At 40.6% G+C, this 27,523-nt stretch overlaps 2 protein-coding genes across 8 annotated transcripts; both read left to right on the forward strand.

The window, feature by feature from the left end:
- Nucleotides 1–4,610: 4,610 nt before the first annotated feature.
- Nucleotides 4,611–26,575, forward strand: LOC110960129 (leucine rich repeat (in FLII) interacting protein 2). 6 transcript variants are annotated; one of them, XM_022207232.2, is made up of 15 exons: nucleotides 4,611–4,791; nucleotides 6,054–6,214; nucleotides 11,766–11,852; nucleotides 17,689–17,730; nucleotides 19,172–19,303; nucleotides 19,695–19,766; nucleotides 21,294–21,464; nucleotides 21,598–21,690; nucleotides 22,118–22,210; nucleotides 22,880–22,981; nucleotides 23,863–23,995; nucleotides 24,555–24,725; nucleotides 24,809–24,888; nucleotides 25,008–25,112; nucleotides 25,694–26,575. In XM_022207232.2, exons 2-15 carry the CDS (start codon nucleotides 6,125–6,127, stop codon nucleotides 25,802–25,804), a joined length of 1,482 nt encoding a protein of 493 aa, XP_022062924.1. In that variant the 5' UTR covers nucleotides 4,611–4,791; nucleotides 6,054–6,124; the 3' UTR covers nucleotides 25,805–26,575. The 6 variants fall into 6 exon arrangements, with proteins under 6 accessions (XP_022062924.1, XP_051815889.1, XP_022062926.1 ...); XM_051959929.1 differs by lacking the exon at nucleotides 22,118–22,210 and having other exon boundaries at nucleotides 4,612–4,791; XM_022207234.2 differs by lacking the exon at nucleotides 19,695–19,766 and having other exon boundaries at nucleotides 4,612–4,791.
- On the forward strand, nucleotides 11,859–16,161 carry LOC127537512 (leucine-rich repeat flightless-interacting protein 2-like). 2 transcript variants are annotated; one of them, XM_051959931.1, is made up of 6 exons: nucleotides 11,859–13,220; nucleotides 13,429–13,500; nucleotides 14,508–14,555; nucleotides 14,668–14,736; nucleotides 14,996–15,085; nucleotides 15,586–16,161. In XM_051959931.1, exons 1-6 carry the CDS (start codon nucleotides 13,200–13,202, stop codon nucleotides 15,688–15,690), a joined length of 405 nt encoding a protein of 134 aa, XP_051815891.1. In that variant the 5' UTR covers nucleotides 11,859–13,199; the 3' UTR covers nucleotides 15,691–16,161. The 2 variants fall into 2 exon arrangements, 1 of the variants encoding a protein (XP_051815891.1); XR_007947220.1 differs by having other exon boundaries at nucleotides 11,859–13,039; nucleotides 13,182–13,220; nucleotides 13,429–15,085.
- Nucleotides 26,576–27,523: the final 948 nt, after the last annotated feature.

Here is a 27,523-nt window from a genome sequence, read left to right on the forward strand (position 1 = left end):
TGTCTGAATGAGCCTTGGTGTGAGGGTTCTACCTCATGGTGTGAGGTGCTTTTTTTCATCTAACACCCTTTCACCAAATGTCAATTGGTAAATAAGCCCAGCCCACCCTCAAAGAAGACCATGATTAGTCTAGCCATTCTCTTTATACAGGGCGGGAGGCAATAAGCTGCTAAACATAAGCAAATAAAGAATTATAGGCCTTTAAATGCTTGCCACCTTGCACAATTCTATCTAAAATCCTACAAGCGCACAGACGCAGACAAAACACTGAGACGAGCACTTGACCGTCATCTGCATGTCTGATTAATGGTTCGATTTTTACACAAAAAGGCTGAATTTGAATGCCTAAACCGATATCATAATATGAATGGAAACAAACAAGTAAAGGAAGTGCACTAACATATCCTTTGCAGTGCAAAAGGTCACCATCTCTGACAAGATGAAGACACATTGTCAGTGAGTCTCTCCAGGCCTCAGTTAAGTGAACAACATTCTTTCATTGGGTCTTTACCTTTCACTGCTGCAGGCCTTTTCTGATACTCAACGACTGTCGTTGTTCTGTGTGGTCATCAACCATGACTTGGGCGTGTATGGAGCTTGTCTACAGCTCCACGCTCTCCTGATTCTTGTTTTGCCATTTGAACAGGCCTGGACGACACACCCCATGTCACTAATGCTGTCTCAGACCAGACAGGAGAGTGGATCAGCCACAGACATGAGAAAACCAAGGCATCCGCAGTGCTTGACTGCCAGAGGACAATTCTAAACAAATAGAAACCATATAGCATATATCATTCATGACAGCTAACTGAAAAAATATTTTTCTATTTGTATGTGTGCTGTGGTGAAGTTACCAGGGAGACAAAGTTGCACAAACAACTTATCAAGTGAACTTCAATCTTTGTAATATGAACAAACAATAAAAGTAAGAAATGAAAACAAATTTTCACTGTCTTATGCATTACCTCAGGATTTAATTCAGCTTCATGACATGCAATGACCTAATTAACTCTGCTCACAGTGTTCACATCGGGCAGCCAGTCACTGGGTTCAACCCCACAGGTGTCCAGAGTGCAAACCCAGAAACATCAAAAGACATCTTTTATGGCCATTTTATGGTTGACTTACTTTGCCTATTCTGTTTAACAGATATGTCTCTCTCAATGCCAAATGAAGAATCCTCCAAGACGTTACATGTCCAGAAATAGAATTTAAAACTTTGTGCAGGCCTTTAGTTTCACAAAATCTGAGATGATTTCTTTGCTGTTTTTAAATGCATTAACTTTATCTTTTGTACAGTGATTTATCATTTCAAAATTGCAAACTATTCAGAGCAAATTGTAGGTAAATAAACTAAGAAATGTGGTAAAGATAGGGGAGCGTAAGTGCAGGCTATGTGACTAATTACAAGTTTCACTGACAGGCAGCTATTTCCCAAGAAGAACTATGCAAGCTCATTTGTGCTATGACCAGGCTTAACCAGATTATTTGTGCAACTACCCACTACATGTTTACAATATAATTATGTGGTGTCAGAGCTTTGTCTTCAATTAATGTAGGGCTGGCCGTATTTACATAAGACAAAATACACGCTGTATGTTTCTGCACAGCATATGTTGTATATTACAGTGTATATGATTGATGCACTATGGGTTTTGTTCATACTGGATATTACATGTGCTTGCACCGCTTGCACTGAGTGATTAATTCCTCCTCTCCCTGCCTGACATTGTACTAATCGGTGCAATAATGACTTTGGCTGGAGTGAAAACCTGCAGATTCACAGCCTTCCTTGGCATATGGCTGCTCATCCTTTCTCCAGACAGTAATGAATAGCCACTTTAATGGGCAGACAGGGCTAACCACCAGAAAAACAATGCACATCCAACTGTTTATAGGGTCTAATTTGTGACTACTGTCCATCCTGCATCTATACCTCCGGTCTATCTGCAGTGTCCGAGGGCTCTACCCTCCCCCTGCTGCATCCGCTCCTTGTGATGTGTTCCTGGAAGACCGCAAAGCAGTAATCAATGAGTCATGTGTCCTGATTACAACTAGCTCCCTATGGAGCATCTTCAAAGGACCCCAGAAGAGATGGAGAGAGGGAGAAGCATTGCCCTCCATGGGGTAATTACAAGTTGAGGCTCCAAGGATTGTACTCCTTTTCTATGGACAGTCAGGCTTAAAGACAGACCAGTTAACAATTCAGCCAGTCCTGTTAGCGCAGTGGGAGGCTCTTCCAACCACTGATCACTGACTGCTAGTGCATGCCATCCAAAATTAAACAAATCCACCCTCACGCACACACACAAAAACATGTGCTGCAGCACAGTGTTTACTAGGTGAGAGTAACAGGGGAGAAGAACGCTGCCAAAGACAAAAGATACTACAGACAGGCAGGGCGACTCTCAAATTTGGTGCAGCTGAGTACACGCCTGTCTATCCCAAGAAAACAAGCCAAGTGTTTGAGTGTTTATGAGTTAAAAGGGCAGTAAAACTAGACAAACAAACTTAAGCACTGTCTGGCTGTCTTCAGGCCTTCTGTTTTTCTCCACTACTTCCGTCTATGGCTTGCCCAATAATTTGCACGCACATCTTTTCACTCATTTCTAAATCCAAAAGTCACATTGTTGTTTATTCTGTTTTCTTACAGGAAGAGACATTGCTACAAGTCTGAACAGAGCCCGCGCTGGTTTTTCACCAGCAGATTTCATAATATGCTTGAAAATAGAATATTTTTTCAGATGAAGGCAATTTATTTTGTCAGCACAGCAACTGAAAACACAGACGTGTAATTGCTGTTATTACCGTTTGTTCAGCAGCTGCATAACTGAATCAATGGTTTGCATCTGTTCATGATTTAGATGTCATCCTTTATCATTATGACTGTAAAATATGGTTTATTGCTGCTTAAAGTGATGACTACATAGAAAGTTAATCAGGACTAGTAGTGGAGACAGTGTGGCTGACGGTGTCTTCAGGTTAAGTCTTCAGTAAACTCTGTCTGCACGGTAGCAAATAGAAAGGGCTGATCAGAGGGAAAACAGTCATTAGCATTAGCTTCCTGTAATGAAGGAAAATCAGATTGCAGTAATAGTGTGTGTGTGTTGGCTTGCTTGTAAGCTGGTGTTATGGGTGTAAGCTGGTGTTATGGGTGCCAGTGAGGGAATTCCCTATTAGGTCTTGTAGGTCGTCTGAATGAAAATCCCCATACAGGTGTTCAGCCAACTGAAGGGAAAGTAAAAAGATCAACTCTAGTGCACAGACTGTTTGAATTCTTTATGCTGTTGGTAAGAAGATGTTATTCTTCTATACTGGTTCATGTAAAAACTGTTAGCTATTTTTAATTCTATCGTTATGTTCCGCCACTTCAAACTGCTATTGTTTAATTTGCAACAGACGACTTTAATGTTTCAGCTTCAGCACAGAAAAATAAAATCTTTGCCACCACATCATTGTAAATTCATCTGTCTGGATTATGTGCTTTGAGCGCACACATGTGGTGTAGCTACATACAACATGCCATGTAGCAAGAAAGCAGGAATCATTATCCACTACTGCCCTCATGTGGACCAACTCCAAGCAGTAAGTACATTGAACGGACTGATCATTGGTTTCTTTGTGATCTGTTCAAACTAAAAGAGATTTGTTCTTTTTTTAGGTATAACCTGTATCTGTTATCTAGCACTATATAATGTTTTATATATATATATATATATATATATATATATATATATATATATATGTTTGTGTGTGTGTGTGTGTGTGTGTGTGTGTGTGTGTGTGGTTGCCAAAATGCTACCATAAAATAACAGTAAAACATTTTCTACATTTACGATAAAGAAATGTGTTGATATTGTTGATATTAGGGTTACAATATATGCTTCATTCCATATTTTACTGTAAAAAAAATTTAACCTTTAATAATTTGAGAATTTACATGAAAATACTATATAAATACATTTGTTTAACTTATTATAAATAGTACAACATTTTTCCATTATGTGCACAACAGCTGGAGTATTTAACATTAAATATATGACCTTTTTTTTTTTTTTTTTAGCAAAAATTGTAGTTAAAGCTGTCATAACTATTAAACCATATGTTTGCTTTGAACACAAAAGTACATTAATTTGACCAGTAACAAACTGTATGTTTTACATGTAATAAATGCAGGAACTGCCATGTTACTCTTTGTAAATATTGCAGCATCTTTCCATTACCAGTACAACAATATCTACATTTAATTGGGAAAAACTGTCCTGAAAAACTGTGCCGACCAGCTTCTATTGCCTTAGAATAAAACCGAAAAGAAAAGAAAAGAAAAGAAAAGAAAAGAAAAGAAAAGAAAAGTCTGGCCTGTTGTATGAGCCACAAAGAAACTACAGTGGGCTATTTATACAGCATTGCTAATACAAGTAGTTTGCGTCATTCCTGGTTTAAACCATTTCCATGCTGTCAGCTCCTAATAGTACGGAGTTATACAAGAACTGTTAAGTATCAGTGAATGGAAAACCCGCTCTCTCCCAGACGGTCCAACAGTTGACATTTGATGTGTCTGACGGTCCGTGAAGGCAGCATCACACCCTAATTTTTCCCAACATCCGGGACTTTCGGAGCTCACAGTGAGTGTGGAAACTGGGTAAGGAGGGCAGTGAAGAGCGGTGGAAAGGCGGACTGATGACAGCTGTCAGTGTGGACAAAAACACCACCAATCTCTGAAGAGAAGCCGAATGGCGCTGCCCTGAAGCTCCAGGAGAACAGGGACAGGACCTTGGCAGCGTCGCGAAGGTAACGCTGTATTTCTGGGGCTGGGAAATATGACGGGAGGATCAGTGCCAGTTTGCCCTGTCTGTCTCTCAGGAGAGTCGAGGTTAGCCCCACTGGCTAACCAAGCTAACTACCCAGCTAAACTGGTCAACTAGGCTTGGCTGGCCGAGATTGTTTTTGGTGCTGGGGTCATTGATTTGGGAAGGACACGTTTGGATAGTCGTCGTTTTTATAAGCACTAGCCTCAATGGAAACGCAATGAGAACCTAATAAGGTAACTTTTTAATGAGAATTCCAGGAGGACAAAATGCTAGTTAGCACTCCTAGTTAGCTAACCAGGGAGCTGGCTAACCGCAGTAAACGTTAGTGTTAGTATATTTAGCTTGCTAACGCTAACCGCTCAGTACATTGGTGTAACTGAAGTTTTAACCTGGCTAAGGTCGTTGCTATACCCTTTCCTTTCGGCACATGGTATAGAGACACTAATGTTGGCTTTGTTTGTGGGTATGAACTGGACGAGTTAGCGTTAATATTTCAGTAACTTATTTCAGCTGGTAGGTTGACGGTAGCTAATAATAACTTATCACTCTGTTGTTCGGCGAGATGCTTATGAATTAATTCAGTCGCCAGCGGCGTTTTTGACGCTTGATTTTGAATTTTGGATCCACGGGGTTTAGATCATCAGACGTCTACAAGGAGTGTTCATGTGCCGCTTGGCTCCTCTGACTCAGCCGGGTAGTGAACTAGGCGTTTTCCCCCGTGTCTGTACCAGCTAGCCACAGCGAGCTTTTGTCTAGTGATCTGTTAACTCTGATATTGCTTGGATGTCCAGCATCATATGCCATTATGTTGATGACGTGGAGTACTAATATACCACAAGGCTTGGTCAGCGAGCAGTCACTGGTTCAGATCAGTTTCAAATTAATAACTTGTGATTGCTTATATGATTGCTATTTCTGTTGACTTCATTACTTTTCGTTTCTTGAATTGTTGTGTTCATATGCTGATCTGTGAGGCTGCAGAGGTCCTGCACACTAAAGCTGGTTAATGTCAGCTGCAACTGTTTATCCAGTGCTCTTGTAGGTGCCATACATGAGTGACTATCTGTTTTTGCAGGAATGGAAGCAAGAGATAGGGAGTACATGGACTGAGTGAGATTAGACCGCTTAAACCATGCTCAAGAAAGTGTAGTCCAATTGCATGTTGCATGTCGCCAATTATTCTAACAGTTAGTTTTGTTTGGACCTGTTGAAATAATTTGCATATGCTTCCCCCCCCTCTAGATTCCTAAAAAAAATCCTGTGAATATTTTGACCGTGTGCAACGTTGGTGGAGCTACAACTGCAGCGGAAACATGGGGACACAAGGCTCTGGTAGAAAGCGTGCCCCTCTTAAAGATCGATTCTCAGCAGAAGATGAGGCTTTGAGTAGCATTGCTCGGGAGGTAAGTTCAAACACCATTACAGGGACCCATTTTAAAGCATACTGTGATGATACATTCTCCCTATATTGCTCCATTTATGCATTGCCGAATCAATGTGAATATGATTTCATCCAGCTCAGACATTCTTGTTTAGTTTTATCCTGATAATGGGCTCTTCAAACATAGATAGAGAATTGATTTGTCATTTTCAGATGTTTTATTTGCTCGGCAGCACCATCGCATTTTCAAATATGGGTAACATGAGTAGACCATTGAAACTATTATCATCACTCATATGGTTGGCCTACGTTGCTCTATGACTGAAAGAGAGAGACCCTTGAACTAAACATCGCATTATTGCCATTACTTAAATGAAAGAGAATTGTTCACTCATCTTCCTGCTTTTTAGCTGTGTGAAACATTGCAACAAAAAAAAAGAGCCAGTATTGTAATTTATATATAGAACTAAAAAAAGTAATTTCCCGGAACGATCAAAATGTATTCAAGCTTTAGTAAAAATTTATTGCAGTTAATACTAAGCATGTAGGTATGTTATAGGGATTGTAAATTAACCATTATCTCTGTGTAAACAGTGGTTTAATAAAATTGTCCAACGTTTAAAATGAACAAACTGAAGTTTTACGCTTGTGGTCAGCAAACATCATGAAAAATATATAGATGAGCATCATGTTTGATGATTTGTCAGTGTTTTTCGAAACCCTGGCTATTTAAAACATTACAGAGGTCACAGTAGGAAATAATGAAGGTGAGGTTACATATGGAATAGAGTTAGCTAGTTCTGGTAACTTCAAGCACAGTTTCCACGGAATATATTACAATTTAGGCTTGCTGGTTTTATACCAAGATTTGGTGTTATACTTGGTCTCTTAGGAAAGTTATGCAAATTTGAAGTTTGGTGGTCAAAGTTGTATCAGCAAATATCCTTTGAAACTCACGTTTATATGTGAATGCTGCAGTTTTCCTAGAAAATTTGTGTTTCAGCCCAAGCAAGTGGAGACAGCTGGTTTGGACTACAGAGAAATTAACTTCGCTTGTAGTGTTTTTGTTTGGAGGGGGAAACACGGGCAGAAGAGAGAAGCTGTCTGGCTTGTAACGACATGCCCTGGGATTATTCCATTTTGCTCCACAGCAGGCCTTCCATTCCTTTGGGGTTTTTTTTTTTTTTTTGCAGAATAGCATGCCGAAGAACATGTAATGCAAAGATCGTTTTTCATAGTTTAAAGGTTTTAAGTTTGATAGGAATAGCTACAGTAGGCAAACTGCATATTTTGCGTTTCAGTTTTGAACAGGAGAGATGTTTTTTTTTGCCTTTAAAAGCAAAAATGTAACGCTGGTTCAATCAACTTTTCATAAACATTTGTCTTGGCCTCTGTCAGGGGCAAAATCTGTGACATTTGAAAAATTGTGCAGTGCCTCATTCTTAAGCACTAAGCACAAGGCTCTATTTGCTCTCTTTATAGTCATGCAGGCTGATCATAGAAACATGAGTCATCTGACCCTCCCAGGCAGGTCCTAAATCTGAATCTCTTTGTGGAGCAAAGCAGAGATTAGATCAACTGTGCAGGGAGTTCAGGGGGTCAGTGTCGAGCTTGGTGCACATCACTATCCTGCCAAACAAATCTTCAAAACACTGCAGCTTCTACCTCATGGCTAATAGAAGCTGCAGCCTGCCTGCCTGTGCTTGGCACGGATCGCTACTGAGAATGACTGTGAATTTGAGCCTGCACTGTCACCAGGCTAGTACTGTGGCCTCTTACATTACTGGCAAGTCAGTTTTTGAATACCAGCAGCCGACTTACAAATCCAACAACAGCCAAGAGTTAGAATTAGATGATCGTCTCATACCTGTTGTCTCTCAGATTAGGATCTAAGGGAGCTGATGGTGTTTAAACAAGACAGTGATTGATGTTGCTCCGTATACAGAGGGAGTATCTTAGTGCATAACCTGTAGTCTGTAGTCCATATGATTTAATTATTGATATCGACAACTGACTGTTGCAATGGAAAGTTTTGCGCTTTCACTTTCATTGTATGGTTAGGTCTTTGAGTCAGCTGAGAGCAAAACCATACTGTTGCATTTGTCAGTAAGTTTATGGTCCCATTGATAGGTCCTGGATTATCATCCGGGATTGCCAGGTCAAAAAGACTATGCAAGGAGTTTTTCCAAAAAATTGTCTTGTTAAAATTGTACTGACACAAGATACGGTTTTTTGTAGCGTGGACTAATATAGTACATTTGGAGTGACTGTACAGACCTATTTTTACACTGCATTTAATTATTTCAAATGCAGTTGTAGAGTTGACCAGGCACTAAGTTTGATATCTGTTGTTTCATTGCAGCTGACAGCAAAATAGAGTATTTTGATTATTCAGGAATTTAAATTATTTGTCACAGTTTCCATTTAATCATTCAGTATGTATTTAATTGTGTGTTTGTACAATGCAACTTCTGGCTCACTTTTTACCATGGAATATTGTAGATCATTTGTATTATGGATTAATGTGCTGGTTACGTTCTTTATTAATTATGCCGTTTCTCACATTTTCCCAAAGCCCAGATGTTTAGAAGTACTGTAGATTTTCTTAGATCAACGGTCCAAAAACCCAAAGAATATTTTTTTTAAAACATCTTAGAAGTGGCACTAAACAGAGAAAGGGAGGAAATCATAGTGTTAGATTTTTCTTTTTTTATCAGAGTATTCTTCTGAAATCTATCTTCTTTTATAAGAATACAAACTCCTTTAAACAGAAGTCGATATTAGCTGCTATTTGACGTATTCTTGTCGCTACTGAGTCAGTGCCTCAGGTGATCATATGCTGGATTGCTGGACTCTTATTGCTTAGTGTGGGAGATGTGTTTAATGGTGAAGTTCTGCTGCTCAGGTTACCTTCTCAGACCCACGATGTGACTCAGAGAGCTGGACCCGGATGGGCCAGTCTATAGATAGGACAGAGACAGAGAGCTCAGCTGTGCTGCTGTGCAGAGCAGGTCATACTGTCAGACAGCTCAACAGGTGCAGAGCACACAGCCAGCCGTCTCTCTTGCTTTCTCATTTAGTTTCTTTCCTCGTGCACTTGCAACTTTACTTCCCTTTTCACCTTGTACAGAGCACCGTGCATAAATGCAGGTTTCATTGTAGGTCAGCAGCTTGGTCCTAAAATCAGAGTGTGCAGGATATTCATGGGTTTTATTTTGTTTTCAAATCTTTTGTTTACATTTATTGAAATTATTCACTCATCATCCCAGTTTTCACCAAACTGTATCATCCTAGGTTGTGATTTTCACTGGAGATGTCCAGATTTTTAATATCTTATAGTGATATGAAGTCAGATTATTTTTTATTTACCTAAATACTTGATTCAGAGCCTTTGAAGTTTGACCCCTTTTCATTTTAATAAGTTACTTGTTCAAAATATTGAAGGAACTTTTCCCCATCGTCACGTTACTCATTGAGTTAAGGTTGATTTGCAGCAAATAGATGTTTGCCATCTTAAACAGTAAAAGTGAGGGTTAGTGCTGATAGCTGCTTTGTGAGTGTTTTGTTCATTGATCTTTGCTAATGAGGAAATAGAGAAGAGAGGTAACAAATTTGGTACTGTCAGAGCTTAGCTAATATTGTCAACTCCAGTGTGAGAACACATCCGTCACCACTGTGACCAAATAATTTATCACACTCTTACTCTAATTTTCACTTTCATGTGGAGTGGCATGTTTGCACTGTTGAACCCTTTAAGAACAGCAACACAGCCGGTTTACACTGAACAACACACTGTGGAATAGGGTAAAGAAAAAAATTTAAAATTTGATTGGTTTTGTTAACTAATGCTGACCATGAAGTCTGCTGGATCAGCTTAGGACATCTCTAGGTTTCATTGATCGTCAGGATTTTGTGATATGCTATCTTGTCACTGTAAAACAAGACGGTTGAGTTGTGTTTGTTCACTTCAGGCTGTTATCGAAACAGGAATAACCTATACCCACAGGCCTTCTCTTCTGTCAGTGCAGATAAGAAATTGCTGGAATGCTGACAGCGTTTGTCTGCAGTGAGAGACTGTACACACTACCCCCAGTATTTATGGACTGTCTTTTAGTCCGAGATAAAGGGCTGAATTCCATGAGCAAGTGTGCCTTTCTTTGTTGTCAGAATGTTTAGTTTCAGAGCATGTAATTGGCAATAAAGATGTAATGGAAGCATAGGCTGCGTAGTGACCTGTGTGCCTCCACAGGGCTGTGCAGGGGTTGCTTAAATTAGTCCCTTCTGCTGAGGTATTCTATAGAATTAGCTCCTGCTCATATTCTGACTCCGCTGGGCTAAATTGTGTGACAATTTCTGTCACTTTTTCCATTAGACTTAGTCTAGCCTTTACTCCGACTTGTTTGTGCTTCAGGATCAGCTAGTTGGATATTGTGAAATCGCCTCTATGTTTACAGGCCGAGCAGAACTCAGCCTTGTTTGTGCACTATTGGCATCTCCCCCATGAGGGCTTTACATTAACCGTCCTGAGGTTGATGGTTAGCACATGTTGTCGGTGACGAGGCATCCTAAGCACTCAGATGACCACAGAGCTTTGGCTCACAGATGAAACTGGTCAAGCAAATGTCCACCGTGTACGTATCCATGCTGTACAATGTCCATTGTATAGAGCGAGTTCAATAAAACTGAAAAACATATCAGACAATATTAATGTTAGATTTTTTTACATCATAGAAAAAACACCTGGATTTCTTTACAGCCAAGGTGTGTTCTGAGTAGAACCTTTTACAGCTAAAAAAAATAATGTGCCAGTGCTCTCCAGTGGGTGAACTATATAGTTAATGATGTCACTGTTTCTGAAATCTCTCAATATATGTTTGCCATTACTGTGCTGCAATGTATTGTCACTAAAATATTCAGTCAGTATACTATATACTCAAAATGTGCGATGATAGTATTTGTCCATATATCAGCCTGGCAGATGCAGGGGTTGAGCTGTTTTTGATTAACTGTGATGTTCTTAGTGAGAGGCAGTATGTTGTTTTGAATGTTCAGTTAAGTGAGTTTGAGTGATGGTGTTAACTCCTGCAAGTAGAAATGCTAGTACAGACTTGACACATTGTATGATAAACTGTGCTGTAGTCTAGATGGTATATCTCTGAAAACAGAGCAGTTTTGCGTCTTTTTGAGTTGTTTTTTCTTTAATTCAGTATATTTTAACAGCAGACCACAGTGTTTGTGTATAACTATGTATCGTCACCACAAAGTCAGCATCTTCATCAGAAAATCTTTTCATAGGCCTTGTTAATGCCATTTACAAGCAAGTAAGTAAAAAAACTGAAATCAACCCTTGGTCCACATTTTCCATTCCTTTTCCATTCTCATTACTCTTACAGGAAACAGATGTGTTGAATGCCCATATATAGTGGTGTGAATTCTGCTGTTTGATTATTTTTTGATTGACGCATTTCTCTTTCTTGTGTATTTCTTGCGCTCACTGGGTGTGTCTGCAGACAAAGGCACATTTACACGTTTCCTTTTGTGGCTGACAGGTGTGTTCATGTTGTGTCTCACAGGCGGAGGCGAGGCTGGCAGCCAAGAGGGCAGCCCGAGCAGAGGCCAGAGATATTCGAATGAGGGAACTGGAACGTCAGCAGAAAGAGGTATATAATGCAAAACGGACCCGGTGGACAAAGATCCGCTGTGACTATCAGTGAACCCATCAAGCAAGCTAATTTACTGCCCTGTAACTGCTCCCCTCCACACGGATCAGCTGTTTAAACATGGGACTGCACTGTTTTTCCTCTCCTCCGTACGTGTTTTATTTGTTCGCTGCCACAATGATTGCAAGCTGCTCATCTGTGTCTATAGTCGTGGGTGCAGAGAGCTGTTTGGCTCCATGCAGTGAAAGTAATTTTGAGATTATTATGACAGTTGATTCACAAACATACTCATGGAAAGAAAAATGAAAGTGCTGCATGTCCACCGATCAAACCAGAAGTTCTATTCCTGCAGTAAATGTCACCCAGTTTTTTACGTTTCAGCAGTTTTGAGTGAAGTATGATTGTATGTTTTTCCTGGCGTTTCTCCCTGTGTGCAGCTTTCTTACCACTCCTCCAGCAGTAGCAACAAAAAATGGGGTCAGATCCACCAGTGGATGGTAGGCAAACGGAGAGAGCGTCGTAGCTTCCATTTCCACTAATGCAGCCTGTTGTGTGGGATTGAGCCCCAGTCAACCCTGACCACTCAGTTACACTTGACTCACAGACTACTCTGTACCTCACTGTGAAAATATGCCTCAGCAGTGTATTTGCTTTGGAGACATTGTAATCTGTGACTGTGTATTTGTAGAGCTGGCTTTGGCCTTTGACTTTATTTAGGGTGGGTGAGCCTGCATGCAAGGAGGTGGTTTGGACGCGTAGCTGTACTCCTGTGACCTCCAGCTACTGCAGAAATGATATTTTTGAATGTTTGCGAACCACTTTTGCATGGAATTAATCCGTATGTGTGTTGGTGTATTGATACCGGAAAGAGAAGAAGAGCTTTAAAGTGTTTGCCATTAGATGAGGCAAAAATGTGTAATGTATTAGCTGTTCTTGTATATAATTAATCCTGCTGTTGTGCTTAAAGCGGCTAACATTTCCAAATGTTTATGACATCCACTTGGTGATAAACACGCAGGAGTTGTTTTGCATGGTTTGGGTTTTGCATATATAGCAACTGTTGAGAGTTGCAGCGACCTTTCTACTTTCTCTCCATAATTCTTACCAACTTTCCTTCCTGACTCCAGGCTGACACAGAAAAAGCCAGATCCTCTAGTAGTAGTAGATCCAGCAGCCGTCATCGCCGGGTCTGTATCTCCCCCCACACACTTCCTTTTTGTCTCTCTTTGCTTCCTTTCTTCTTTCCTCTTTAATCCTACAGTTAATCTCTCATCACCCGTGTTTCTCTGTCTGCTTTTCTGCTATGACTCCGTGTTTCCACATTAACAGGGGCTGGATGATGATGTCATGTCAGTCCGCAGCTACAGGGTGCGTACATAATACATCCATGCCAGCTTTATTAAAGCTTCACTCTTATAGGAGCACGCTGATGTGTGAAGCCATTGTTCTTATTAGGAAAGCACTTGTTAAATAAAACATTTGGGTGTGCTGATTCTGTTTGGTACTGTTCAGTGTTGCTCTACTTTTTCTTTTCAGAAGATTTCTGTTGACGTTTCTCTTTGTTTTTTATTTGAAGTCAACATCATCAGCAATACGCGATTTGGGGTCTAGCAAGAGTCGATCCAGTTCCCGTAGAAAAGACGCCTTGGTGGGTAGTGTGAGCATTATGAAGGCTGAATACCTGGATTGTCTGCATGAAACTAGAGCTCAGCTTTGGCTCAGCAGAACTAACTCTGAATTTAAGTGCTTTTGACTGCATAGAGAAGTGATTGTATTGGGATAGTTAACTTGGTTGTTGATCTCAATTTTGATCAGATGTCAACCAAACTGTTAGTTCCACCTTTTTCTTTTTTTTTACATGGGAGATTTGAATTTCACACATGGAAATTGCTGCTGGAGATATTGGTATTTATTCCTGTTCCATGTTGGATATCTTCTATTGTTAATACAGATTGATTAACTTTGTGATTCTGATTAATTGATAGCAATATTTGGTGTCGACACTTTTCATCTAGTAAATTACAGTGGTATAGTGCTAGAAATGCATGCACACTGACACTGAGAGATTGGACCAGTTATAAGTTAGAATCTTTAAAAGTATTGCACCAAACAGCTCTGTGAGAATTGCAGCATAGACATTCCTAATGGCTTTTTTAGGAGAATTGTGTGTATATTTTGTATGTATATACATGTGTGTACATATGTATGTATGCATGGATAGAAGCTGACCTAACAGTAGAGCTGCAATGACTAATTGATTTGTTGCCAACTGTTGAATTTATCACCAACTATTTTGATAACTAATGACTCAATTTGAATATTTGTTTTTAATCATCTGATTCCTGTTTCTTAAATTTGATTATTTTCTTGTTTTTTTTCACCTCTGTGATAGTAAACCGAGTATTTTCAGTTTGTGGACAGAACAAGGCATTTGGGGACATTATCTTGGGCTTTGGTCAACACTAATTGACATTTTTCACCAATTTGTGACACCTTATAGATCTAACAGCTAGGTGATTAATCAAAAAAGTAACTTCAGGAAAATATTATTATACACTAGAAATAACCGTTGGTGCTGCTCGACCTAACCGCTTCTCAAATGTTTTTGATCTTCTTCTGATCTGCTTGTGCTTGTGGTTCCTGGTCTCTCTTCAGTCTGATGGCCTCTCCATTAGCTCCACCCTCAAGAGTTCCCGCTCCACTGTATGTAACTATCCACTGATCATCCATTTATCTCTGTCGGTTTTTTTTTTTTTTTTTTTAGTTCCTTTGTCTCATCTTAGCTATTTTTACATTTTTTTTCTGGGCTGAACAGAGTTCTGTGTACAATGACCTGCATGGCCATAAAAGGGCTTCGTCCAGCTCTTCAAGGAAGGACCTGCTGGTCAGTGTACTCCTTAGTATCGTTGTCTCGGCTGCGACCTCAAGCATGGAGGCAGTGTAGACTGATAATAGTGGTTTGCAGTGGTGACAAAAAGCTAATCGACTTCAACCTTGATAGGACAGACTAATCACTACTTTTGAGGTGACCATTAGATCTTGCAGTGTTTATGTATTGGAAATGGACAGTAGTCCAATACTTGAGGGTAAAATTTTTAATGCCAGTGCTTGTTTGAGATCATATTGTGTTACTGCCCTTCCAGACTGGACTGTACCATGATCAAAGGAACTACACCAGCCTAACGAAGACCAAACCACCGCCTCCACCCTCCACTTCCACCTATCAGCCACGGGTTGGTCCTCCTGTCAGTGCTGTCCAACTTTTAGTTGAAGGACAGGCAGTGAAACTAGAGCCAGCTGAATCAGTATATTCCTATCTGCATGGTGCAGTTTATTAGATATTTATATGCCAAGTATAGATGTTGCATAGCTACAATAACCGATATTGCTTGTGTCATGAAGTAATCGGAGCAAGAAACAGGCCAGTTGTGCATAATGTTGCTTTGTCATGACACAGCAAACCAAAGCTTGACTTTCAGATTCCGATTTCCTCATAAACACCTCTTCTTATAGTCATTTGACTTTATGTAAATTACTTGCTGACTGACAATGGTTGTGTTTCACCTGGGACGGTCTCACCTCATGTCACCACCCCAGATGTTACAGGGTCAGCAAAACATTCATCCTGTTTTTACTTCCTGCAACTCTTTAGTTTCTGTCCACCTCACATTCCTACTACAGCATCCTTCTTTCCTTTAAACTGGCATTTCCCCGCTGCCCTCCTCTCCTACAGGCCACCACTTCCTCGTCCTCCACCACCGGCACGGGGCTGTCTCGCAGCTACAGCATGGTCAGTTTCTGTCCACTGAGTAGCCAGCATCTCTCTGCATGCCTCTAGTTACCTTCAGAAGCAGACCTTCCCCCTTACTCGTGGCCACACACATGTTGATAGGATGCCCAGGGTGGCTGGGACTGCTTATATTTAGCTCCTGGACGCTCAGAGCACTTGGCTGGAGGCAGAGATTTGCGCTTCAGTCTGATAAGGCAGGAGTTTGTGTGGAGCCAGAGCTTTGGTTTTAGAGCACCGAAACACATGACCTTTTTGATGTTAGAGAAAAATAGGTTTTCTGTTTATTTCATGGCCCTCAGAAAGTCGTTCTACTCTACGTACTTAGCTAGCCTGTCAGAGATTTATGCTCCCTCTCGTGTTTTGCTGAGTCCTGCATTGTCTCCCACGTGTGCCCTCAGGCCTCTATTTACGACGACGCTGGTCTTTATGGCTCAGGCTACAGTTCAAAAGCTGTAAGTCTTCTGAAGGTTTGCCAAACAGCGTTTTGTTTTTGTGTTTTGTTTTTTTTTTGCATTGTCACCCCACAACAGCTTACTGTTGTGCCTGTGGCCTGACGTCTGGCTTCACGTTGATCTTGTATCCTATCCTCCTCCTCCCATCCACAGCCCTCTGAATACAGCTTGTACTCCTCTGGAGCCAGCTCCACTCGTAGCAGCCCTGTGGTGAGCACCTTAAAACCACCGCTACCGTGCATGACCTCACAAACACACCCCACAGCTAACAGGCATCCACTCGCCCCCTCCCACCATCAGACCGCCCTTCTGCTCTGGACAATGCTGATAACTCATACCAGACTGGCTACAGCTTTTTTCAGGGATTGTTGATAGACGTTGCGTGACGAGTGTGTGAGTTATGAATTTCTGCCAGATGGGCTGCAGTGTTGTAGCAACGTTGTCCCGTTTGATTTATTTCCAGTCGACACGTTTGACAAAATGATCTTAATTGCATGAAATGACATTCTAGCGTTACAGTCTTTAGTGTAGTCCAATAATCTCTTTAATACAAAGACGTGGATGTCTCCGGATTGCCGTTATGCTGTTTGAACAAGAAGTGTGTGTGTTAGCAAAATCTTTGGGCATGCAGCCATATTACATTAGTTTGGCTCCTCATCATGTGTGCGTTTTTCTGTATGTCAGTCCTGTCAGTCTTCCTCAGATGATGATACTGTCAGCAGTGTGTCCCAGGAACGCTTCAACAGAGGACGGAGGGACAGTGCGGTGAGCTGTAGCAACTGGGCTGCACAAAATCTGCTCTGACGCAGTAGCCACAAGTAGTTAATGAGCTAGTGATCAAAGGTTTTTCATCTGTTTCTTTTATTGTGTTGTGCTGGGTAAGAGTACCAGCATGACGCACATCAGACGTATAAATGACTTGACCTTGAAGAGTGATTTCTGACTAATTGTGTATGTCATAGTTTTCATTCTTTACTTTTTCTGTCTGACAAACTTTCCCTCCTTCTCTTTTTCTCTGCCTCACTTTCATCCTGTGTGTGCTGTTATTAGTGCTCAGACTTCTCAGACATAAGTGAGTCAGCTGCTGATTATTTCAGCCGCTCCAACCGAAGGGGCAGCATTGTGTCTGACCTTGATGATTTGAGCATTCCAGATTTGGACACTGTAAGTGGCTGGAAATGCAGTGCAACTCCACCAATGAAATGGGTGAAATAACTGATGCATGATTGAAAATAACATTTGACATTGAAAACTGATCCCACAGAGTGTGTTCTTCTAGACAACTCTATAATCTGTAGTGTATAATATGTAGTCGAGTACTTTAAGGGTAGTTCAAGAGGTTGTGACTGCAGCGCTGCAGTGTTTAGCAGCATGAAATTAGAAAAGTTATCTTCTTTAACAGAGCTGTGTAATCCACTGATTGTTTCGTTTGATTGTCGGCTCTGTACAAGTTGTGAACATGCAGCACTGATCATATTAACTTACGAACTAACTACCTGATTTACAGATGACGGCTCGGAGCATGTCCGTAAAGGATGGGTGATCGCACAGTAATCCGTTTCATATTTTGAAGTATTTCCTCTCTTTCTTGCAGCTGGATGAAAAATGTGACAAGCAGTACTCAGATTACAGTCGGGTAAGTGCGGCATTATTTTGTACCTCACCAATCACTAAATAATTGAGAAGTTTTCATGCCTTCAGTTTAAAACTCAGCCATATAGGTGCCACTGCAGCAGATTTCCTCAACAGTGTAGCTACGCACATTCTGTAGCAGCACATTCTACTTTATATTACATCATGAATGAAAAAGAGAAATGTGATGAATGTACAGCTGTGTATTACACATGTAATTATAGTGGTGAATGAGTCAAAGCTGAGGTTGGCAGAAATTTGTCCTAAGCCCTTCCCACCAGACAAGTACAGGCATATGCACATGCGTCAAACACACGTACACACAACACGAGCTTGATTGTAAATATAAACTTAGCATGAAATTGAATTAGCCAACTGCTGTAGTTCTCAGCCAGAATTTGACTTGAGTATATGAAAAATTTGAGCTTCAGCTGTAAATTTTGGAGAGACCGCATTGTCTGCCTGGAATTTGGAAAACTAATTGGCTACAGGGTTGATAGGCTAGCCTGATTATGTTGAAAAAAATGTGTAAATGTGTTGTTAGAAAGACACTAGTTTAGCATGTGTTGCCATGTGTTCTAGGTTCTGTTTTTGTTATCCTAATACGCATTTTCTACAAAGCTATATATTTGTATCAATAAAAGTTAGCCTCTCTCCCATGACTGCACCGTTTTGCATCATATTGTTAAGAAGTGCATTTTATTGCATTGATTTACAGACAGTAAACAAAGTTGTGTGAAAATAGGTTTCTCTTTTAGACTCTCTTAGTGATGTAATAAGTCTGTTGTCATTTTTTTGTTTGCTTTTGAGTGAAGGCAGTTATTGATAATGCTAGAAAAGCAACTTTTGCTACAAGATTTTCTGCCTTTAATTTAGGTTTTCCACATTGTCAAAGGGTGTTCATGAGTGCATGTGTTTGTAGAACAGCCAATAGGAACAATGTTCTGTCTTTGAACAGATCTGTGATTGGCAACGTCTCCTGTTACGGGCTAATTTTTCTTTAGCCTGAAAACCAAACCAAAAGGAAGTGTAGAAGTCTGGTTTTCTTTTTCAGACTGCTTGGCGCTGAATTTTTTGTCCAGTGACATCAACAAAATCCTGCCTACCCCAGCTTTAAATCTCACACTGAGCTGTAAATTGATTTCTGTGCCATGTTATGCAGCTGTAACCATGTAACCACAAGAAGCACCATCTTTCTGTCAAACACACAGTCTGTGGAGCTGGTAAGCTAGTTTTTCAAGTTTATACAGTGGACTTCAGCACATGACAAAGACAGCGTCTCCTTCACAGTGATTTGAATAGGGGAAGGATCACTCAGAGCTGTGCAGTATCAGATGATGGTGTTGAATAACGTGTTGGTGTCATGTTGCATTGTGCTGTGCTGTTCTGTTTATTTTGTTTTGGTGTGTTTCTTACTGGGGTTCTGGTGCACTTTGTGTCCTCAGCCATCTTCCCGCTGTGCCACCCCGGGCCTCTCAGCGGCCACCTTGGCATCACTGGGTGGCACCTCGTCACGGCGAGGTAGCACAGACACTGGTAGCATCTACGAACCCGACACCAGTCTGAGTGAACTTAGGGTAAGGTGTTCACAGTGTCACCAGTATTCCACCACATTCCTGTCTGATAAGAAATGCTAGCACATTATATTGTACTTTGAGTTCAACATAGCTGTTGTTAAATAAACGTTTGTGTCTTTTATGTAGTCATACTTTCCCTCCCACAGCATCACCTCTGTTGTCCCCTCCCTGCTATTCTTAGTGTCTGCTTTAACCATTTTTCTGTATGTATGCACGGGAGGACTGGATGTGTCCTGTGAAGCTGTTCTTTATATCTGGGTGGTCATGTGTATGTCAGCTGGACTGTCTTTGAGATGGCAGCACGGGTGCTTTGTTTTCTCCCCCTTATACTTCCCCCGACCCTCTCTGATGCCCCGGTTCACCCCAACAATTCCTTCCATCTGCTCTACAGGATATCTATGAACTAAAGGACCAGATTCAGGATGTAGAAGGGCGGTACATGCAAGGGCTTAAAGAGCTGAAGGTAGAGGGGCTTGAGCTCACAGCATGCCTTCTCTTGTCCTCTGGGAGCAGTATGGCATCACTAACCCTCACTGCCTCCCCACTCACACCCCTCTGCCCCCTCTCCTGTAGCTCCTAATACCACAGCCGTGTCTTTGCGTGCTCCCAGTCTGAATTGCGTGATGACCCTTTTCTTCTGCATGGTCTTCCCTCTCTTCCTGTTTTGATCTGAAATGAAGGCACTCCCACTGTGCTGCTGGGTTCAAACTTGTAAGAAGAAGAGTAGCAAGCTCCACCTGCTGGCCAATAACAGTTATTAGAATTCTTCCAGCCAGGCTTTCATTGGCACAGTGTTGGATGGCCCTCTGGCTGACTGGCTTCTACAGTCACCTTCAACAACTTCACGTTCTCTCTGAAAGGACACTGTATGTTTTCTCGATTAGATTAGTTTACTAACAACCCTGATTCCTGGCTTGTTCTTGGTAGAGTTTGATGCAGCTGTTGCATTTAAACTGGATTTTTTTTGTTTCCTGGTACACTCGTAGTTCTCTCTTTCGGATCCCCTTTTTCACTCCACTGCCTTGTTTCACTCCTGAAAGTGATTCAGTGCACAATGACTCATTCTAGTGACTTTTATATTACATATTAGTCAACAATGACTCTTCAAAATGAAGAAAAATAGCATAAAAGATGGACAGACGGACACTTGTCCTGAACCCTCTGAACCTCAAGTAGTTTCTGAGTGTTTTTGTTGTTGTTCTGGTCACATTTTCACTTACTTTGGGCTATAAAGTCTTGCACCTCTGTGAAAACAGCACAGCCATGGCTACTAAAACAGAGAATTTTTTAAAAAAAAGTAGTAAGAAACATAAATAGGGAAAATGCAATACATCAAGATTTTTTCCAGTATTTATTTTACAAAAAATTAAAAAACACAACTGGAACCAACATGTCCCACATTTCACTTTTCGAGTGACCACAGGACGTTGATCTACATACTGTTGATTTTTTACTATTTATATTTTAATGTTTTTCTATACTTGTCTTCCATCAGTTCTGTGTAAACACAGCCTATAGTTGAGCCCACAAGCCCCTGAATTTTTATCATGTGACTCGATTGTGACTGCAAGTTTGTGTTTTTTTTTACAGAATGTGATGCAAACGGTTTATTTTTTAAGACGTGTAGAATATAGTGACAGCAATGAAATATTAAGATTTTTAGCTTAGCTGTGCATGTTTCCCATGATTAGTTCAAGGACTGTCAGAAAGTCGACAATCAGATTTTTACTCCTTTTGCTGTTTTGTTTTTTGTACACGTTTTTGGATGAGATTTTTTAAAGGATAACATGCCTTTCATAACACACCTGCAGGGTTTAGGGTTCAGAGGGTTAATCTTGTACTTCAGGGCATGTGTAGTTTGTTTTGCCCATTTGTGTTAAATGTGTGAATAAATACTAATCATTTTTATACCCCAGAGCCCACCTGATGCATGTAGGTGAGCTGTGTCTTCAGTCACTTTGCCGTGTTAACACATGTCCAACCTTATCAGGAGTCGCTAACGGAGGTGGAGGAGAAGTATAAGAAAGCCATGGTATCGAACGCACAGCTGGACAACGACAAAGCCAACCTCATCTATCAAGTGGACACGCTCAAGGACGTCATAGAGGAGATGGAGGAACAAATGGCAGAGATGAAGAGGGAGCTGGAAGAAAAGTCAAAGGTGAAACACCTCTCAATCATGCAAACATTTTGAAGTTTATTGTCATGCTTAATTACTCATCAGCTTCATGTTGGTGAAGTTCCAAAATATTTAAGCGGAAGGGTTGTGCCTAAAATGTTCTGTCTGCTTTCAGGAACTAGAAAGACAAAAACACACATGTACGGTTCTGCAGCATAAACAAGAAGAACTGAAAGAGGGAATCCGCCAGAGAGATGAGCTTATAGAGGTACGGCTGCCCTCGCTTTAGAAAAACAAACTGTATCTGCCAGTTCTACCACATCTCACCGCCTTTCTGTCAGCACCTTTAAAGGTGTTGGTGTCTCTGTGCGGGCAGCAGAGGCTCTGTTCTGCAGGGACTTGATAAGGATTGATTGGCACTGGCCTGCCTCTGTGTCCTCTCCCAGTCCACTGTTGTGTCCCTTCTGACATTTCGCTCTCATGCATTATTCTATCAAACTTTGAACACTCTCATTCATTCCTTTCTCAGTGGTATCTGCTTAAATTATAGTCTTCTCACACCGTTTCACCACTTGTACCTCTTATCTTTGTGTATTTATGTGCATTTTCACTTCTTTTCTTTGTTCCATTCAATTCTCCCTGTTTTGCTCTTGTCCTGTGCTGTGCCGTCTCGTCACTGCTCACTGCCACTCCAGGAGAGCCAGCGAATGCAGACTAAGTTAGATGCCCTCACCAGAGAGGTGTTTGACCTGCAGGAAACGATAAACTGGAAGGACAAAAAGATTGGGGTAGGAGGTCCCATGCGGGTGCTCTGACAGAATATGAGAGGCAATGGTTGGTTGTGTTTTTTCAGCTTTTAATCATAGCGTCTCTCCAGCTACTTTGCCTCTCATGCTGTCTGTGCATGATGGAGACCTTTAGGCATTAGCACTTAACTGAACCCATCCACATGCACAGTTTGGATTTTGCATGTCAGAATAACAGTTTTCAGTGCAGATTGTGAATCTCAGCTAACGATGAGTGACTGTCAGTGTTAAAGCCTGCAGTGGACAGCCTGGGAAATGCAAATATTTCTGGGAGGATTGTTATGAAAACATCCAGACAAGTCTAACCTGTATGTTTTAGCATGACATGCATGTTCCACCTGTGGATCAGGTAATTTGTTCGTCATAAAGTCAGCCTCCTAAATGTGGTTTTCAGAGTGCAAATTCAGAAGAAATCCCTCTCCCTCCTCACAAACTCATCAGCTCCAGAGTTCTCCCTCTCCTCTTAACGTTTCCCTTTAACCTTCCGTAAAAGCATGTCTCCGTGTCTGTTTGTGTGCTGTCTGTTTCCAGTGCATGTTTGTGCACGGACCGTGTCTTGCTGTAGCTCGCAGTGTTGCATGCCTGTCCAGAGTCTCTCCAACCTCTCTGCCTCTTCTCCTCTCTCTTGTCTTCTCTCATCGGTGTGGCCAGGCCCTAGAGAGGCAGAAAGAGTACTTTGATTGCATTAGGAATGAGAGAGATGAGCTCAGAGATGAGCTCGCTGACATCAAGGGGAAGTCCAAAGCAGGAGAGGTAGGTGTTCCAACAGGAGAAAAAAGGTTAGAGGAAAGAGTTGCTGGCCAAAAACGACTTTTTATGCCTTTCCTCTTGGTTGGAGCCAAGTCAGTCACCCTACTTTTCTGTTGTACTTTTTTGCTTCTGAAACTTTAGTTCAGCACTATTCTCTGTTTTTGCCAGCCTTGTTCTAACCTGCCAGTTGTGCATACCTCATGATATGATTATAATCTGTACTTTACTTTGACTACAGTGTACTATAGGAAGCTGCAGCTGGATTTCTTGTTTTTAAAGGATAAATACTGTAATTGCTGTCCAGAGATATTGCCATTGTAAATTCCCACAATAGCAGATGCACAGCAGTCAGTGACAACATCTGTTATTGTGAACTGAAGCACTAAAAAAAGCATAGAAAGTACTGCTAAAATGTCAAATAGCTTTTGTGTAAATGGTTGTGCAGCAGATGTAGATGAGTTTACATTTCTCACAGATTGGCAAAGGTTTAAAGAAACAGTATGACGTCATATTTTTCTGACGACAACACCTGTAATAATATAAAAACATTTTTGCACACCTGTTTAAACTACAGTATTGTTTTAAGTCAGTCATAGACATGAATGTGTCTGAAGCATCAGTTTCTGGCCACATTTCAACATCCTCAACCCACCGACTGTGCAGCATATCATTGTTATTTTTTTCAAAGTTTTTCTTGTATGTGTTTTGTTTGGTTCCAGTATCACAGCTCCATCCAGTCACAGTAGCAGACTTGTGTTCTGTTTTGTCTCTGTGAGAGGACAGTATTATATGAAAAAGAGATATGCTCATGTCCATTGTACAGTGCAGTTTACCAACAAAGTGCCTGAAACCTGTACTCAGACCTCTGTGTTTGTTCGCCACAGAAACATGGGCTGGTCATCATCCCAGACGGCACACCAAACGGAGACGTCAGCCATGAGCCTCTGTCCTCAGGGATCACGCTGGTCTCCCAAGAGGCCGCCCAGGTGCTGGAGTCTGCAGGAGAGGGTCCGCTGGGTGAGTCCCACCATGTGTTTCCTGTCTAGAGAGAACGTTTACATGGACGGTAAATACACTGATCTGATGAGGTGTGTGTGCTTTCACTGATCATGTTACTGTTCGTTCAGCTGAAAGTGCAGCAAAAAAGAGCTGCAACAAGTAATCAATTAGTCATGAGAAAGTAGCTTAATTATTAACTTTTTTTGATAATTAAACCAGTTTGAGTATTTTCTTTTTAAAGAAAAAGGTTTAAATTATCTGATTACAGCTTCTTAATTGTGAATATTTTCAGATTTTTTTACTGCCTCGTGACAGAAAACACAATATCTTTGGGTTGACAAAACGAGACATTTGAAGACATCATGTTGGGCTTTTGGACACACTCATCAACATTTTTTCGACCAAACAACTAATTAACTTCGACAGAAAATAATCAGCTGATTAATCAACAATGAAAATAATCATTAGTTGCAGCCCTACAGAGCATGTTTCTCCTGCACCTGAAAAAAAACAGCAAACTTGTCAGCTTTTTACAGTAAACAGCATCAGTTAAATTCATTTTCTGTGTGTTTTGCAGATGTCAGGCTACGGAAGTTGGCGGAGGAGAAGGACGAGCTGTTGGCTCAGATCAGGAAGCTGAAGAACCAGCTGGAGGAGGAGAGACAGAAACACTCAAAGGTGGACAGTGCTTACACCGACGGGGAGAGGATGGAGAACGGTACAGATCTACACTTTATTGAGATGCAGAGTAAGTTCATCATCGACACACGTGAAATTATCATATGAACTTCTGTTATGTATTCAAACTCACGGGTCTCTGTTTCTCTGTAGGAGATGCTAACAGACAGATTAGTGAATACAAATTCAAGCTTTCTAAAGCAGAACAGGAAATGGGTACGATGGAACAAAATGTAAGTTACAGAGAAATAATTTGTTAAACTAATAATTCACTCAATTAAAAATAGAAAGATGATAAGCAGAGAGATGAAAAAGAATTTGAAGTGAACATTTTTTCTCCTTTTGTCTCCAGATTAACAGACTTGAAGGGCAAGTGTCCAGGTACAAGGCATCAGCAGATAACTCGGAGAAAGTAGAAGACGAACTGAAAGCAGAAAAGCGGAAACTGCAAAGAGAGGTAGAGACAAACAAACCTACATTTAGCAGCATTAACCCTCCTGTTGTCCTCATTTACAGGCACCAAAAAATATTGTTTCCTTGTCTGAAAAAAATCCAAAAATTCAGCGAAAAAAATTCCGCAAATTTCTGAAAATTTGGAAAACTTTCAGGAAGAAAATTCCAATAATTCCTTAAAAATTTCCCTTAAAAGCTTTATTTTTTTAAAAAAAAATCCCCCAAATTCAGTAAGAAAATGCTTGTAAATATTTTCAAAAAATGAGTAAAAATCTTAAAAATATCTGAAGTGATTACATATATATCAGTAGAATTTCGCTGGATTTTGGTTGATTTTTTTTAAATTTATGTCAACGTTCTTAAAGAAACATTTTCAACATTTCTTTTTTTCCACCAAAAAATGTTCAGAGATTTCCCAAAAATGTTGAAAATGTGGACATCAGAAGTTTCACTGTGAAAGTATATATTTTTCCCCCCAAAATTTTCAAACTTTAAAACGTGTCAATTTTGACCCGCAGGACGACACGAGGGTTAAATATCTGCAGTCTGAATGTCCAACCTGTCTCCTCTGTTTTCCCCTCACAGCTGCGCACGGCTCTAGATAAGATCGAGGAGATGGAGATGACCAACAACCACCTAGTAAAGCGCCTTGAGAAGATGAAGGCCAACAGGAACGCTCTTCTGTCACAGCAGTGAGGCAAGGCAGCGTCACCACAGAAGCCCTTAAACTCGCACCTCAGACCTCTGACTGCCATACTGCATCTGGAGCACATTTCCATTTCCCGCTGTAACACTTTAAGATTTGTAGCTAACCAAAAACACTTAAAAACTTGTAGCACAGGCGAAAAACGGAACTGTGTCCTGTTTTTTTTTTTTTCTTTTTTTTTCTTTTTTTTTTCTTTCTTTTTTTTAAACCGGAAGCATTAGTATTGTCTGACAAGCCGCCGTTGGTTTTGGAGGAATGACTCAGAATCCTGAATAATAAAACTCTAAAAGTTGCTGGGAGATCCATCTGAGGACATTTCTCTAGTCACTACTTCATTTTTCAGAGCTTTCTACTACATCATGTTGTTCTCAAGGTTTAATTTCCCCCTGCCTGGGTGCTTGGCTGTACTTTTTGTGTATTTGTTTTCTTGTTTTTTGTTGTTGTTGTTTTTTTTTGATAAGTTGCATGAATGCGAATAATGATGCTTTTAAAAGATTCAACCCTCGCGGCTGCTCGGGCCCCGCACCTTCCCAGCTTCCCCTCACACAGTGAAGTGCCTTTTCACACTAGGAGACTGGGGGTCTGCACCGCTCAATGAAACAATAATTGTTTTAACAGGTACGGTATGATGTATTTAAAAAGGAAAAAGGTGCAGTCATTATTTGAAAATATATAGAACCAACTTTGTCTGCTGCAGTTTCATTGAAATTTTTTCAAATATTTAAAAGATTTCTTGAAAATAAATGTGTAATTTACAGAAATGTGTACTCAATGTGGATCTTTGCTTTTTATAGGGCAGTTAATTTAGTCTGATGCTGAATCAAAGGCCAACATTTTATCAATTCACATTAGTTTAATTTTATTTACAGTGCACAAATTCACAACTTAAGTCATCTCAGGGCATTTCACGTAATAAGATCAAGACTTTATGAAATTATAGAGAGAAATTGAACAAATCCAGTTATTCCCTTTGAGCAAGCACTTGACGCAAGTGCACCACTTGGAATAAAATAGAATTGTCTTTATTACTCTGCGAAGGAACGCAGCGGAGCTATATGACGATCAGCGTTTGTCTGTGCGAAACATTGCTAAAAAAGACAGACTTGGATTTTCAGAGAAGGTCAGAAATGACCCAAAGACCAAGTGATTAATAATAATAATACATTTTTTTTGTAAGTGCCTTTCTTGACACCCAAGATCACTTTACAGTAAAAACAAATACAATAAAACAGATTAAAATACATAAAAAGCATACATAAAGATTTGACAGGGAGCCAGTGGAGTCGCTGTAGGACAAGTGGTGGATCTTCTGTGGGGACACGGGGGGGCAGTGGCCCCCTATGGTCTGATTAGCCACCCTGTGGGGCCCCCCCTAAAAAAACCAATTTTTTCGTTAGAAATTTACATTACTGACACAAGAAGGAAAATGGAAGTTTAGTTCTGCTACATCAAAGATTACAGGAATAAAATAACTAAATGAGTCTTTATGCCTCCAACTTTATTTTACAATAATGAAATATTCACAGATTATAAAATATAAATAGCAGAGAAAACCTGAGAATATAATTTCCTGAAAAGTCTGAAGGAAAAGCAGCTTTTTCTCCTGAAAGATCAGAATCAACTCCAACATCTGCATCAGACAGCATGAAGTCAACCAGAAAAAAAGCAAAAAGAAAATGACTTCTTTCTGATCACATCTGTTCCTCTGC

The sequence above is a fragment of the Acanthochromis polyacanthus genome, chromosome 15 (assembly GCF_021347895.1).
Source record: "Acanthochromis polyacanthus isolate Apoly-LR-REF ecotype Palm Island chromosome 15, KAUST_Apoly_ChrSc, whole genome shotgun sequence".
Taxonomy (NCBI): Eukaryota; Metazoa; Chordata; class Actinopteri; family Pomacentridae; genus Acanthochromis; species Acanthochromis polyacanthus.